The sequence below is a fragment of the Trichechus manatus genome, unplaced genomic scaffold (genome assembly GCF_000243295.1).
Source record: "Trichechus manatus latirostris isolate Lorelei unplaced genomic scaffold, TriManLat1.0 scaffold00027, whole genome shotgun sequence".
Lineage (NCBI taxonomy): Eukaryota > Metazoa > Chordata > Mammalia > Sirenia > Trichechidae > Trichechus > Trichechus manatus.
Genome location: NW_004443963.1, coordinates 23,261,685 through 23,277,880, shown reverse-complemented (window position 1 = coordinate 23,277,880; position 16,196 = coordinate 23,261,685). Strand labels below are relative to the sequence as shown.

General features: G+C 45.5%; 1 protein-coding gene across 2 annotated transcripts; it reads left to right on the top strand.

Moving 5' to 3' along the window:
- The first annotated feature begins 6,306 nt into the window (after positions 1-6,306).
- ZNF740 (zinc finger protein 740) lies at positions 6,307-16,074 on the top strand. Of its 2 annotated transcripts, XM_004373991.2 has the most exons (7): positions 6,307-6,445; positions 7,276-7,590; positions 9,914-10,063; positions 10,411-10,500; positions 10,987-11,110; positions 11,427-11,545; positions 12,525-16,074. In XM_004373991.2, the coding sequence occupies exons 2-7, from the start codon at positions 7,582-7,584 to the stop codon at positions 12,612-12,614; spliced, it is 582 nt and encodes a 193-aa protein (XP_004374048.1). In that variant the 5' UTR covers positions 6,307-6,445; positions 7,276-7,581; the 3' UTR covers positions 12,615-16,074. The 2 variants fall into 2 exon arrangements, with proteins under 2 accessions (XP_004374048.1, XP_023584885.1); XM_023729117.1 differs by lacking the exon at positions 6,307-6,445 and having other exon boundaries at positions 6,739-7,590.
- The last annotated feature ends 122 nt before the right edge of the window (positions 16,075-16,196 follow it).

Sequence of the window (16,196 nt, the reverse complement as noted above, 5' to 3'; positions counted from 1 at the left end):
AGGGTTGTTAACCAATGTCATAAAACAACATGTGTACTTCTGTTTCATGAGAAACTATTTGTTCTGTAAGCCTTCACCTGAAGTACAATAAAAAAAAAATAAAATAAAATAAATATCTATGTCATGAAAATCAAAGAAAGGCTGAGGAACTGTTTCAAATAGAAGGACACTGGAGACATTATAACCGAATGCAATGTGTAATCTAGATTGACTCCTGGATGGCTAACAGACACATGAAAAACTGCTTGCGATCATTAGCCATTACAGAAATGCAGAACAAAACTACAATGAGATATTATCTCACCCCAACAAGGCTAGCAATAATCCCAAAAACACAAAATAATAGACGCTGGAGAGGTTGTGGAGAGACTGGAACACTTATACACTGTTGGTGGGAATGTAAAATGGTGCAACCACTTTGGAAATCAATTTGGCGCTTTGTTAAAAAGCTAGAAATAGAAGTACCATACGATCCAGCTATCCCACTCCTTGAAATATATCCTAGAGAAATGAGAGCCATCACACGAATAGATATATGCACACCCATGTTCACTGCAGCACTGTTCACAATACCAAAAAGATGGAAACAACCTAGATGCCCATCAACGGATGAATGGATAAATTATGGTATATCCACACAATGGAACACTACGCAACAATAAAGAACAATGATGAAGCCATGAAACGTAATGTGGAGGAAGCTGGAGGTCATCATGCTGAGTGAATTTAGTCAGTCACAGAAGGATAAATATTGTATAAAACCACTATTATAAGAACTCAAGAAAAGGTTTAAACACAGAAGAAAACATTCTTTGATGGTTACGAGGTGGGGAGGGAGGGTAAGGGTTATTTACTAACTAGATAGTAGATAAGAATTATCTTAGGTGAAGGGAAGGACAGCACATGCTACAGGGCAAGTCAGCACAACTGGACTAAACCAAAGCTAAGAAGTTTCCTGAATACAGTCAAACACTTTGAGGGACAGAGTAGCAGGGGTAGGGGTCTGGGGACCATGCTTTCAGGGAACATCGAGGTCAATTGGCATAACAAATCTTATTAAGAAAATGTTCTGTATCCTACTTTGGTGAGTGGCGTCTGGGGTCTTAAACGCTTGTAAGTGGCCATCTAAGATGCATCAATTGGTCCCAACCATCTGGACTAAAGGAGAATGAAGAACACCAAAGGCACAAGGGAAGCATTAGTCCAAGAGACAGAAAGGGCCACATAAACCAGAGACTTCATCAGCCTGAGACCAGAAGAACTAGATGGTGCCCGGCTACCACCAATGACTGCTGTGACAGGGAACACAACAGAGAGTCCTGGATGGAGCAGGAGAAAAGTGGGCTGCAGAACTCAAATCCTAGTAAGACCAGACTTAACAGTCTGACTGAGACTGGAGGAACCCTGGAAAGCATGGCCCCTGGATTCTCTATCAGTCCAGAAATAAAACAACATCCAAGGCCAGCTCTTCAGACAGGGATTGGACTGGACTGTGGGACATAAAGTGATACTCATGAGGAGTGTGTCTCTTAGCTCAAATAGATACAAGAGACTAAACCAGCAGCTTCTGTCCAGAGGTGAGATGGGAAGGCAGAGAGGGTTAGGAGCTGGTCGAATGGACATGGGGAATCGGGTGGAAAGGAGGAGTGTGCTGTCACAGTATAGGGAGAGCAATTAGGGTCACATAACAATGTATGTATAAGTTTTTGTATGGGAAACAAACTTGAAATGTAAACTTTCACTTAAACTACAACAATAGATTGACTCCTGGATAAAGAAGAAAAAACCCTACTATAAAGAACATTGGAGCCCTGGTGGTGCAGTGGTAAAGAGCTCAGCCACTAACCAAAAGGTCAGCAGTTCAAATCCGCAAGCTGCTCTTTGGAAACCCTATGGGACAGTTCTACTCTGCCCTACAGGGTCGCCATGAGTTGGAATTGACTCGATGGCACACAACAACAACAACATAAATAACATTGGAACAACTGGTGGAATCTAAATATGGATGGTATCATAAACAATAGTATTCTATCAACGTTAAATTTCCTTAATTTGATCATTGTATTGTGGTTATGTGAGAAAATGGTCTTGTTCTTAGAAAACAGGCTGAAACATTCAGCAGTATAGGAACACGCTGTCTGCAACTTTCTCTTAAATAGTTCACAAAAAAGTAATACTATATGAATGTATCTATACGCATTTTGGAAAAATAAGCTTTACTGAGGTATAATTCACACATCAAAAAGTTAATCCTTTTAAAGTGTACAATTCAGTAGTTTTTAGTACATTCACTAAATTGTGTGTTAATCACCGCTATCTAACTCCAGAACATTTTCATCATCCCAAAAAGAAACTCCACACCCATTAGCAGTCACTTTCCATAACCCTCTAGCCTCAGTATACGTTAAAAAAAAAAACTGAAAAAGAAAGGAAAAGACCTAAAAATATTAACTTTGGTTATTTTTGGTTAGTGGAATTATGGGCAACTTTAATTTTTCTTATTTATACTCACCTTTATTTTTATAGACGTCTCTGAGTAGTGCAAATGGTTAATCTGCTCAGCTGCTAACCGAAAGGTTGTAAATTCAAGCCCACCTAGAGGCACCTTGGAGAACAGTCCTGGAAATCTACTTCTAAAACATCAGCCATTGAAAACCTTATGGAGTACAGTTCTACTCTGATACATACGGGGTCACCATAAGTTGGAATCAATTTGACAGCAACTGGTTTTTATATTTTTATAATTTTACGGGATAATTTAATATTACTTATCTAATGTGAAAAAATAAAGATTATTTTTAAACAACAAAAAGACTAAGGGAGAATAAAGGGGCAACAAGAACTCCCAAAATATACAAATCATCAAACTCAAGGATGTCCCTAGTAAGTACATGATGTGGTTTCCCAATTCCTCAATTCACTATCATCAGAAAGGTCTAAGGGGTGGCAAAGGTATGCATATACTGCTCATCTTTATTACAGAGCCCCAGCTGGCTCTATGACAGAGGAACAGTTCAGCTAGTTCAGCCACCATAGATTGTCTATTTCTGTGTGCCTGGCACTAGCCCACACACTGTGTCTGCCCTATGCTCTGCCCTATGCATGGCTAACAGGCCAGCACAGAGACTCGAATGTAAAATCAAGGTATGACTGCCACAAAAGAGTGGGGCAGTCAGGAAGGAAAGGCAGGAAACTCTGCTCAATTAGCCTGGGCTGAATTCAAGGAGAAAATACTCAGGCTCTCCTAGAGAGATAGGGAGCTGGCAGAGAAGAAAGACCAACTAGTAATCATTACAATGCTATCTGAATAAGTGATGGGGAGGGCCAGAGGGCTGCGTGTGCCTAGGAAGTTAAGCAAGGTCACAGAGGGGGAGGCTTGCCTGGGGGCAAAAGGGTAAAGGCAGTTGCCTCTCAAAGCACTTCCAGCCAGGTTTACTCTTAGTTAAAACACTGCCCTGTCTGCTACCTGTCAACAAGCCCCACTGATTAAACACCCACATTAATACAGAAGCACCAATACTCTTTTTGTGTACGTTGTTTTCTCTGCTTCTAGACTATAAACTCCTGAGGGGAGGGGACTAAATTTTACCTTCCTTAAATAAAGCACCAAACACAAAACATTATTGTTCTTAGTTGCCCATGTGTCAATTCCATCTCATGGCAACCCATGTGTGCAGAGTAGAACTGTTCCATATGGTTTTCAAGGCTGTGACCTTTTGGAAGCAGATTGCCAGGCCTGTCTTCCTAGGTGCCTCTGGGTGGATAAATACAAAATAGGTACTCAAAAAATGGTAGTTCCACTGGGTTATAAAAGAAACTAAGGATGGAATAAAGAAATTCATAGAATCAAATAAGAATGAAAACACATCCTACCTGAACCTTTGGGACACAGCAAAAGCAGTGCTCAGAAGTCAGTTTATACCAACAAATGCACACATCCAAAAATTAGAAAGAGCCAAAATCAAAACATTAACCCTACAACTTGAACAAGCAGAAAGAGAGCAGCAAAAGAAGCCCTCAGGCGCCAGAAGAAAGGAAATAGTAAGAATTAGAGAAGAATTAAATGCAATAGAGAATAGAAAAACTGGAAGACTTAACAAGACCAAAAACTGGTTCTTTGAAAAGATCAACAAAATCGATAAACCAAGAGACAGAAAGGGCCACATAAACCAGAAACTTCATCAGCCTGAGACCAGAAGAACTAGATGGTGCCCAGCTACCACCAATGACCGCCCTGACAGTAAACACAACAGAGAGTCCCTGATGGAGCAGGAGAAAAATGGGGTACAGAACTCAAATTCTAGTAAAAAGACCAGACATAATGGTTGGATTGAGACCAGAGGGACCCTGGAAGACATGGCCCCCCAACTTCATTAGCCCAAAACTAAAACCATTCCTGAGGCCAGCTCTTCAGACAAAGATTAGACTGGACTATGGGACATAAAATGATACTCACGAAAAGCATGTTTCTTAGCTCAAGCAGATACATGAGACTAAACGGGCAGCTCCTGTCCAGAGGCGAGATGAGAAGGCAGAGAGGGTCAGGAGCTGGCTGAATGGACATGGGAAATCCGGGGTAGAAAGGAGGAACGTGCTGTCACAGTATAGGGAGAGCAACTAGGGTCACATAACAATGTATGTATAAATTTTTGTATGAGAGACTAACTTGAATTGTAAAATTTCATTTAAAGCACAACCAAAAAAAAAAAAGTTTCCCTCTTGCACAAAGGCACTCAGTAAATATTTGTTCAATCAATCAGCTATTTCCAGGTACAGAAAATTAATGCTGTATTCCATTTATATTTGATTTGCATAAATCAAGAGAAATCTATATTAATGATAACTTTGCCTGGCAAAGGATTTGTTTCTTTTCAAAGCCTTCTCATCTATTATCTCATTTTATCCTCATGGTAGTGCTGCAAATTACCCAGCGTAGATATTTATTTATTCATTCTCATTTTCAGGATAAGGACTCTTGTGCTGAAGAAGGTGAACTAATTTGTCCAAGATTACAAAATGACAAGGGAACCTGGGGTGAAGGGGAGACTGTTCACACATCGCAGGGTTGGCAACCACCGTCACAAAGCAATTTGTGTATTGTTTAATGAGAAACTAATTTGCTCTGTAAACTTTCACCTAAAGCACAATAAAAAAAATTTTTTTTATATTAAAAAATAAAAATTAAAAAAAGACTTTATTTCTGGTGACATTTTTCTCCCTCCACTTTTTCTCAGTTTTCTGACGAGCCTTAGACCATGAGGATCTTACTCTCAATGGCCCAAAATGTGCAGTGCTCAAAGAAATAAAGTCTGTGTACAAAAAATGGTTGGGAATCCTTGACTTCTTTAATAAATACAGTTTTTCGTATCATCATTAATTCTCCTAAACTCACAACCTGATAGCACCTACAGCAGAAACTGAAACCTAAATGGAGTCAATTCTTCCTTCCATCAAGTGCATCTTGCATAGTCCATCTTTAGCAGGGCCCCTCCCTAATGGCTAAACTGGGGGCAGAATTTGAGTAAAGGCTCCGTCTCCATTTCCACAATAAAGTCCAGCTCAGGGGCCAATCTGCATCGCTCTGTCCCTAACGAACCTATCGCCTCCTTGAGGGGAGTCCTATGGCCTTTTCTGAGCAAGAAAGCCAGTGTTACGACACTGGACAGTCTGGAATACCAGTGGTACAAGGTAACTGGGCCGGCCTGGGGTGTGCGGACATCTTCAGAGACCTGAGCAGTGCGGCCTCGGGCTACCTAGGGAAAGCCTCTGACACGGCATTCATTTTCAAATTGTGGTTGAGTGTTCACGGTACGGCGGCCCCAGGATCTACAGATCTGGGCCTGATGGAAAGCCTCAGGGAAGACAACCCTGGCCAAGTTCCGTGAAAAGGCCGGGTACAAACTATTCTGGCCCTACTTGGGGCCTCAGGTTCAGAAGCGACGAAAATAACGTCCGTGACGGAGAGAGAGTGATGGCATTTTTCGAAGAGTTTTAACCAACTCACCCAACAAACCCTCACAACGAGTACCCAGCACGTAATTATTTCAGGACCCTCGTTTCTGCCCTCAGTCAAGATGGCCGCCAGGGCTCACCCTCGCCATAGCGCACGCGCCGTCCCGCTAGGCCACCCTCGTGCCGTTCCTCCCCGCGCAGGTGCCCGCCCACTCACCAGCTGCACCCACCCCTCCCTGCGTCCCCAGCCTCACCCCCTCTCAGGCTGCCCCCGCCCGTCCAGACTCCCGAGCCCGGAAGTGGATGTTGCTGCTCGGCGGAGCGGACGAGGGGGAGGGGGAAGTGCTTCCGGGGAAACGGGCCCCGGGCTGGTGTTTGTAAACTTGCCTTGGTCCCGGCGGGGGCAGCGGCGGTCGCGGGGTTGGCACGGTGTACTGGAGCCTGGAGGAGGCGCCGCGTGACGGAGGAGACAGTGAGAGGCCGCGCCTGCCAGGTAGGCGCACGCCCCAGAGAAGTCAGCGTCGTCCGCGCAGACGGCAGCGCTTCAGCAGCTCGCAGGCCGCGGGGTGCCGCGCGGGAAGGGGGAGGGGAAGAGAGGAGGGGCGCGTGGCGAAGGGAGGGGGCTCGCGGAGGGAGGGGAAGGCGCCGCGCGCGCGCGCGCGCACCGTCCCCGGCGCGGGAGAAGGGGGCTTGACTGAGGGAGCGCGGGCGCGGGCGCGAGCACGCACCTCGCGCGCTCCTCGGCGCTCTCCTCCGGGTTGGTGCTGCGGGCTCAGCTGCTGGTTGGCAGAAGGGAGGGGACGTGCCGCGCCGAGCTTTGCCTCCCTGCCCTCCACCTCCGCAGCGAGTTTCCGTACCTTCGGGCGGACTTAGAGAACGCGCACGTTTGAGCCGGTCTGGGCGCACGCTGCCAGTCTAGTTTCTGCTGGGCACCCAGGCCCTCAGCGTTGGCCCTCTAGGTTTCCTGCTGCTCGGTTCTCCAGGCCGCTTATACAGATTGCTAGTTTCTGGTCCAGCCCACTCGGCACAGAAGCCTCAAAGGGCCTCCGCCCCCTTCTTCTATTCTTTAATTAGCAAATCCCAGTGCTTGCTGTGTGGGCAAAGTTCCTCTGTAAGGAGCCCCAGTTACTTTTGCTCCTACTGGCAGCCCGTCTTGCCTTAGAGACCTGTTTCTTCTACTGACCTAGAAAGGAAAGTCTCCTAGACCGCATGACCACTTTTTGAGAGCCTCAGGAGCATCCAGCAAAAAAAGTTTAGCGCACCACAGGTTGTATAGCCTGATGATGTTGTTCTTAATGGTCACAATTCCCTTTCTGGTTTCAGGTTTCTGAAACAGATCGTGAGCCTCGATGAGAGACTTCAACTGGAAAACCAGTACTGGCAGACTTTTTTTTCAGACAGTAGGCAGGAGCCAGGCAAAGTCCAAGGATTCTTGGAACACCTCTCTTTCCTTTGGAGGACACTAAGTTCTATTTGAAGACAAAGGCAGTTCAGTATGGCAGCAGGACTGAAGGGACACAGAGGAGTCATTACAGTGATTTGGTGACAGTTCTTCAAACGACAGTGTCTTAAGGAAAAGTGGATCAAGAAACTCCTGAACTTTTGGGTTGCATTAAGTGAGAAATCAGCATGGCTCAGGTAAAAAGCTCTAGAGTCCTCCTACTTCAAGATCACTGGGAAGCGTGTTTGCAGTTTCACTCTTGAATTCTGCCTTAGTCAACATACTGACCAACCCCAGTGAGCCAAGCTCTGTATTAAGCACCAGGGGGAGATCTAGAGGAAGGAAAGGAGACAGGCCACAGCCCCTGCCTTCAGGGAGCTTCCAATCAAATGAAGGAGGTAGGCTATACTGCATCACAGGCACTGATGGGACATTTACAAAGCAACATGTACTCAGTTCATACCTGGTACATTAAGTGCTAAGGGGCATGAGGGAGTGAACAGTCTGGTGAATGCTTCATTTGTTTTTCAGCAGGAATTTATTGAGCTCCTGTTACATGTAAGGCATTGTGCTGAGGATATAAAGATGAATAAGACATTGTTCCTGCCCCCAGAGAGCTTCCAGGCTAGTTGGCAGGGATGGGGGATGGAGAGACAGTATATTTTTTACCTTTCTATTCACAGCACCTTGCATAGCGGCTTGCTAGTGGTAGAAACTCAGTGAATCTCTGTTGATAGAAGGAATGTTTAATAATAGAGGTATGTACACTGTAGAGGAGGGAATGATACCTCTGCCTGAGTGAACAAAAATGAGACTTGAAGGATGCATAGGATTTTGCTAGGTAAGCAAACAGAGAATGACATTCAGACAAGTGGAACTGCATGGGCAAGGGCTTAGAGGCACGGGAGAACATGGTGCAGTTGGCGAAACTGTAGGTAGTTGGCTGTTAATGAAGCAAAGCATTTACATGGGGATAGTTGTGGAGGGGAGAGTTGTCTCCTGGAGTAAGCAGAGTCTAACCCAAGGGCTTTTTATGTCTTGCTAAGGAATTAGACTTTATTCTTCAGGGAATGGGGACTCTGAAAAATGTTAAACAGCAGAGTGACAGCAGATCAGTGTATTTAGAAAGTAATTGTCATTGTGGGAGTGGTAGATGGATTGGAGAAGCAGAATGACCAGATAGGCTATTGTAGTTGTATGTGTAGAAGCGCTATGTGTATGCATCCCCAAAGCCACTCCCAACAGTCTTCCAGGGAACCTCCTCTACCAGTCTCACCAGGATGGCAGCCTGATTATAGTATAACTGGCTTTCTTCCAGTTGCCTTTGCACGCCCAGCTTCCTCCTTTCCATGCCGAGTAGGAGCCCTTCAGTTTCTTCTTTGGTTGCATTGCACTTCACAGCAACTCTTGTTCTAAGAAAGCTGCCTTTCACTAAGCACTAGCTTAGTGCTGGGCCCTGCTAAGCATTTTACATCTTCATTTAATTGTCATTAACTCTGTGAGGATAGGTATTGTAGGCATTTTGCATTTCAGGCTTAAAGAGGTTGAGTAACTTGCCCAAGATTACACAGTTTGCAAACACAAGAGCTAAGGTTTTTAACTTCAAACCTTTTACTCCAAAGTCCCTGAAGCGCAGGGCAAAGGGGTCCCAGGTTATACTGATAATACAAAAAGGAATTTTTCTATAAGTAACTTTTGGGAGTTTGCTAACCAACTATTTCTTAAGAGTTTTTTTCAGTAAGAATAGTATATTCTCTACTGGTAGCTAAGCAAAGTTGGTTTGAAGCATGTAGTGATGAAAAGTGAAAATTTACGTAAACATCCCTTGCTTAAGTATTTTTTTAAACTGTATGTAGAGCAGGGAATGTGAAGAAATTTGGACATACATGCACACATATAAATAGCTAGGAGGGTCAAGAGAAATTGTATATTCAACTCCAAAATCCTTGCAAGTGGCTTAATTTTTATATCCTTTGTAGTTGACAAAACTTAGGGAATTTTAAATGTAAAGAGAGAAATGACCTCCATTTACTGATAAACATATTCGTGGGACGTGATAGAATATATAGTTGGTACCGGTGAGGTCTACCAAGCAGAAATAGGCTTTGTGAAGCTGAGTGCTTTTGGGAGAGGAAGAACAACAGTGCCCTAGGATCTTCCATTTCAGTGGGTCAGCAGAACAGACCCTCATATCCATTCACAGTTAAGGCCTAGAAATGTCTTCAAAGTGTTACATACATACTCATACTGTATCTAGTACAGTATTAATGACATAGACTTGTCGATAATACTTGATTATTCATCTGCTCTGTATTTAAATGATGAGGGACTTCAGAATAAGTAATTAGTTCCTGGTGAGATGAGTTAGGGAGAACTCTTGAAAGAAGCAGGGTTTGAAAGTGAAGAGTGACACTCTTTGGAGAGAAGCAGTTTGTAGCTGGGTGTAAAAGGTAGTTCTATAGGATGGCAGCCTGTTTTGCCCTGCCAGGTGACCTGACGCCTTATCTCCTTTCAACTTAGGCAAGTCTCCTGGCTTGTGAAGGCCTAGCAGGTGTGAGTTTGGTTCCCACTGCAGCCAGCAAGAAGATGATGCTGAGCCAGATTGCCAGCAAGCAGGCCGAGAATGGCGAGCGGGCAGGTAGCCCTGATGTGCTGAGGTGCTCAAGTCAGGTACAGCTCTTGAGTCCAGTGTGGCACCTGGGGATTGGGTGGCCCAAGCTCTCTGCCAGGAGATGCCAAGCTTTGATTCCTCAGTGCTTCCATTTAGGGAAGTGGGGAAAGGAATCCAGCTGGGGAATAAATGAACATGGATATTTTAGAGAGATTATGAAGGTCTTTTCTCTACCTACACCCCTTAAGATCAGGGTCTGTAGAAAGGGGATGAATGGACACTTTCTCTAAGCCTTTAGGGCAGGTGGTTTACTCTCATTTATAATTGTATATCTGAAAACAGCGTCTGGTTTTCTGTCTTGTATTCTGAGATGGACTATGAGTTTAGATTTGATTTGTATTTAAAGGGCCACCGAAAAGACAGCGATAAGTCCCGAAGCCGCAAAGATGATGACAGCTTGGCTGAGGCCTCTCATTCAAAAAAGACTGTTAAAAAGGCAGGTAATGGGGTAATCTCCTGAACTTATGCAGTTGGGTAATGTGGTAGTCTTCCTCCTCCCCCGTGACTCAACTTGGAACTTTCCCTAGACGTTTTGGCCCCTCACAACCAGTAAATGCGTCACCTTGATTTCATGCAGAAACCACTGTAGTAGTTGATCTCTGCCCTCTCTGGAACATCCTTACTAAGGGAAAGAAGTGGATAGGCATGGGATCCTTTGGCAGAGGTCCAGGCAGACTGCCCCTCAGGTCATATTCAGAGTGTTGGGTTTGACAAGGCAGACAGCTTACCCACCACACCTCCTTCCCCTCTTAATGCTAAGCAATATGAGAGATGACAGCTCTTTAGTCAGAGTAGAGAGAAAAGCAAACCAAGCCACAGACAGGTTCCTTTGTCCAGCAGCTGGAAGAGGACACAGTAGAATGGTCTCTCCAGGAAAGACACAGAGGAATAGCCTCATGACATGCCTGATTGTTGCCCCTAGGTGGTGGTAGTGGAACAAAATGGTTCTTTTCAAGTAAAGATCCCCAAAAATTTTATTTGTCAACACTGCTTTGGAGCCTTTAGGAGCAGTTACCACCTCAAGAGGCACATCCTTATTCACACTGGTAAGTCTCTTGTCTGTATTTGAAGGGGGAGAATAGTCTATCACTTGTATTCTGTGTGAGCGTAGAACCCTAGTTGGGTTTATTTTAAAGGCCACGTATTAGAAATCGCGGAAGAAGGTAAGTGAATGAGGTAAAAAGATTGCATGGCTCTGTGTCTGCTGCCACTGGGACTAGCAGCTTTGAGGACCCCTCCCCATTTTTGATAGCTTTGGTCTATGCATTGCTAAGAGTTAAAGTATCTGGGAAAACACCTGGAATGAGTTTCCGTACCATATGTATACCTCCTTACATTTGCTTCTCTCTCTACTTGGACCAGGTGAGAAGCCATTTGAGTGTGATATATGTGATATGCGCTTCATCCAGAAGTATCACCTGGAGCGCCACAAGCGTGTACACAGTGGCGAAAAGCCTTACCAGTGTGAACGGTGTCATCAGGTAAGGCTTACATGTCATCCCCCAGCCTCCACACACAAACTTTTCCTTGACCAGGGCCAGCCCCCACTCTGTGCCTTGACAAGGGGCCCACCTGGTTCTCCTTACCCTAATAGAATCAGCATCTCAGAAGAGGTGCATCTTACTGGCCTTATACAGCTTATTCTAATGGTGGGGACCATTAGAGTAATCATAGTAATAATAATAACAGTAGCATTTCTTAAGCCCTTAATCTGTGCCAGGTACTGTGATGAGTTACTTTCCATAGATTATTTCATTTAATCCTCACAAAAGCGCTACAAGGTAGTTGTCTTCATTCTCTTTTCATATATGGGGAAATTGAGATTCAGAGCAGTTAAGTTTCCCAAAGACGCAGCAGGTAAAGACCAGAGCTGGGATTCAGTCCAACTTCAGAGCTTCTGTACTTTGGAGGAAAAGATAAAATCTCTGCTCTGGGTAGCAGTGTCTGATTTGATGATAATGTAAGAGCCAGGACCAAAATTAGACAAGAGCAAGAGATGGTAATGATAACAGCTAACACTTCCTGAATGCTTTGCTGGGTCTCAAGCATTGTTCCATGCTCTTACATCGCATATTCAAAACACTAGAGTGAAAGTTCATGAGGGCAGAGACTTTGTCCCACTGGTTCTCCACTATATCCTCAATACCAAGAGCTATACCTGTCTCAAGGTAGATACTCAGTAAATTTTTGATGACTAAAGGAGCTGTGAGCAGATCCTTTTAGCCCTGTCTTACAGATGAGTGCCCGATTGAGAGCTGTTAGATAACTTGCCCAAGGTCACACAGGTAGTAAATCTGGAGCCAGGACGCAGACCTGGGCACTCTGGCTCCAGGGTTTGCATTCCTAACCACTGTGTGCTTGTGCCATCTGTGTAAATACTGAAGAGACATAGAGTGTGATGTGTACCAACAGGTGGCTGAGTTTCTCCTTCTAGGCACTTAACCCTCCCTCTCTTCTCAGTGTTTTTCTCGGACAGATCGATTACTCAGACACAAACGGATGTGCCAAGGGTGCCAGTCCAAGACTTCCGATGGGCAGTTTTCTTTATAGGTGCAAGGGGCCCCAGGTGGTGGGAATGATCAGAAGAATCTACCGAAGAGCGCACCCCCTCTGGTCGATGGTCCCACCACCACCCCATCTGTACCTGCCCCCTCCTGGAAGAGTGGACCCAGGAGACCAGAAGAGTACATCAGGGGACAGCAGCCTCAAAGCCTCAGTTCTGTAAATAATCTGAGACTATGAGTATCTTGGGGAAGTTCTACAGCATCCCTGGGTGGGGGAACTAGTCCCTGGACCCTTGGCTGAGGTCGTAAGAGGGGGAGTCAAGGTACAGGACCAAGACTGAAGTGTGGCTCCCACAACCTTGGACTCCAGCTGGCAGCTGAAAAGGAAAAGATTGGGGAAAAGGATTTTTTGTTAGTTTTGTTCTTGTTTTTGTTTATCCAAAAGCAATTTCAGCAGGTAAACTATGGATACAGGTAATCTGGATGCATAGAGTCCTGGTACAAAGCAGGGACTATGGCTGGTCCAGCCCTCCCCAAAAATTGAGTTTTTAGTTGCAGTTGATCCTCAGTATTCCACAGCCCTGCGCCTCACCTCCTATCTGAGGGAGAATAGGATCAGGGGTGGCAGCTGAGCTTACTTGGGCCTCCTTATACACTGTAGGGACAAAAGGAAGAACAGTGGAAGGAGCTGACAAGGGCTGGATCCAAGAAGAGTGGACAGGTACCTCTTCCTCAGGGGACAAGCAAGAGTTGTGCCCATGGGTATTATAATGGCCCATGCCACACAGGTACCTGATGGGGTCAGCTCAAGTGCCTTTTGGAGGAAACTTGAGTGGGAGTGGCCCATAAAGCCCGTTTCTTCTCTCTTTGGGAAGTTGATCTTGGAGAGAGTTTGTGGCTACCTCACTGCCATTGACTTCTAAAGACAGACAGACGTGTTGATCGGGAGTCATGGATGTCAAAGTGGGTTCTCTTTGTGCCCTCTTAGGAACAGCCCAAGACTAGTCCAAAGTTGGGCAACAGCTGTTGGGGAAAAAAACAAATTTGGTGTCCTCTGACATGACTGTTGAGCAGTAGGAGCTGTTCTGCCTGCCCAAGTCCTATCACTGTATTCAGGTAGAGGAGATAGAGATCTGGTTTTTTGTCCCAAAGAACAAGATCTTGGCTTCCTTCTTGATGGCCATTCCTACCCAGTGAAGAATGGTGGGAGTGGGTGGAGCCTGCAGAGAAAGAACTGAGGGAGAAACCTAATGTAGGTGGGTTTTATTCTTAACCAGTATTCTTTGCTCCTTGCTGCTCCCACACCACCATCCTATCCACTCCCCAAAAAGTGACCAGGGGTATATGTGTGTATGTGATGAGTGTTCGTGTTTGTGTGCTTGGAGGAGATAGCATATTATTGAGCCAAACCCTTCTCAGGCCCTCACCTTCAGGGAGGATGAACATAAAACAGCATTCTCCCCCCACCCAGACCTGAAGGTTGCTTGAGGTTCCAGCAGGAGCTGAGGAACTCAGTTTAGGGGACAGGAGAGCTTTGTTTTGGAGGGTTTTAAAAAATTGATTGAATAGACTGGTTGTTAGGGTGTTTCCAATCCAGGCCAGGGACTTGTGAACATGAACTTTCTAAGGTGAAATAAAAATCTTTCTTCCTGCTAAGGAAAGGATCCTTATGGGAGTTGCTGGGGATTGGTTGACCCCCCCACTGTGGCCTGCCCTGACCTGTGGGGACAGGGGAACTGTCTTGGAATAATCATGGAGACCAGGTGAACCTGAGCACCAAGTTGTCAGTGGAGGTCTGAGATGGCAACCTCCAGGAAGTGTGGTTTCATTTTCCAGGAAACGTAGAGAATAAACAGCAGCAGCAACCTCCTGGCTATTTTCAAGGTGGGGTTCTTCCATATTTCTGAGGTATGAACATTTTAGGGGAAAAAAAAGGAGGTAGGGGACCTTTTAGATTTTCCCTGATAGCATCTGAGATCCCTTGGGGGAGACGCTGGGGAATGTGTTTGCTGCCTTGCACTCTTCCAGCTTTATGTTGAAGCTCCTGTCTGATGTCCAGAACCTAGACCTCAGTCCTTGGATTTGTCCTGTGGTCCCTGCAAGCAGGGGCATCTCGCTGCATGTGAGCCAGCCCCCTTACTGTTAGAGAGCTCTGATGGGGCTGGGTTTTTTCTTTTTCACCTCTAGGAATATATTCTGGGAAGCAGGACACATTAAGAAAAATTTATCCCCCCAAAAGCGCTTTTGAAAATAGGAGGGTTCTCCCTGCCACTTGGAGCTAGTCCAAGATTGGAGTGTGTGTGGAGAGAATCACAGGCGTGATTGATAACCCTCAGTTATCAGAACTAGATCAGTGTGTGCCCTGGCCCTTCACACAGGCCTTGGCTTCCTGCCTGGATGGGTGTGAGGGAAGGAATTTCTGGTCATATGTGCAAAGGACCATACCAGAACCACCCCTGCCAAGGATTGAAGGGCAGGAAGGAATTCAGGAGCATGTGGTTAGTTCAGTTGTGCAGGTGCTGCTGTTCTAGGGCAGTGGATGTGTGAGGAGCAAATGGGTGAGAGGAGTGACTTAACACCCAGAGGGCCCAGGAGCCCGACCTATACCCCAGGGAAACCACAGACTTAAGATGGCTGCAAAGGCTTCTAGGTCCAATGCTCCACCCCTTCTGCAGGGGTGGGGCCTAGCACTGGAAAGATGTCTCAGGTGTGTTTGGAGTGAGGGGAAAGGGAGATAAGGCAGGCTCTCAGAAACCAGGTTGTGGAGTTCCGGGACCTGGGAAAAAGAATAGCACCAGTTTCTGGGTGAGCTGCTGCCCCAGGCCCTGCCAGCCCTGCCCTTCCCAGCACCCCGAGTGTTTTCCGTCCACCCTCCAACAGCCTCTTGTCATCACTTAGCTACTGATCGTGCCCCATGGCTTGATATGGGAGGGTTAAATGAGGAGTGGAGTCCTGCCACAACTTTTAACCTTCTCCCCCAGATGCCCTTTGCCTCTCCTATGGCCCTGGGGCTTTTATCTTCAACAATCCCTCTCCTACCCTTCCTCTCTACCCTCTTTTTTTTTTTTTTTAATATACTTATTTTGCTATTGGGGGAGGGGAATATCAAATGAACAAGATCACTTTTAAATGGTAGTTTTTATAAGATGTTATAAACTTGTATCTTTTTACCATTAAAGTGCAGTGTATGTTCCTTCGTGATATATTTAGGATATTTAATAAAAAGAAAATGGGGCTTTTCTACATACTGTCTCCTCCTTTGGAAAAATAGTCTTTGGGGACACTTTTTCACTGGGGCCTGAGTGGTTTTCCTTCATCCCCCAAGTATGACCACCACACAACTTTGAGCACCCTATAGACCACTCTGTCTCCCATTCTACAGAGGAGCAGTAAGTAGAAGTAAAGAGCATTAATTAATTCTGAACAAGAGAGAGAATGCATACAGCAAGCAGAATGAGCTTAAATATCAGCAAATGTAGTGTTTCTCAGTGTGTGTTCTGTAGCCCTCATGGCATCAGAATTACCTGGGAAGTGAATTCACTAGCTAGTCCATTCCAGACCTGGTGAATCAGCCTGTTTCATAATTCTACACGTTCGAGTTTGAGAACCTCTTCATGCCCTCAGTAGC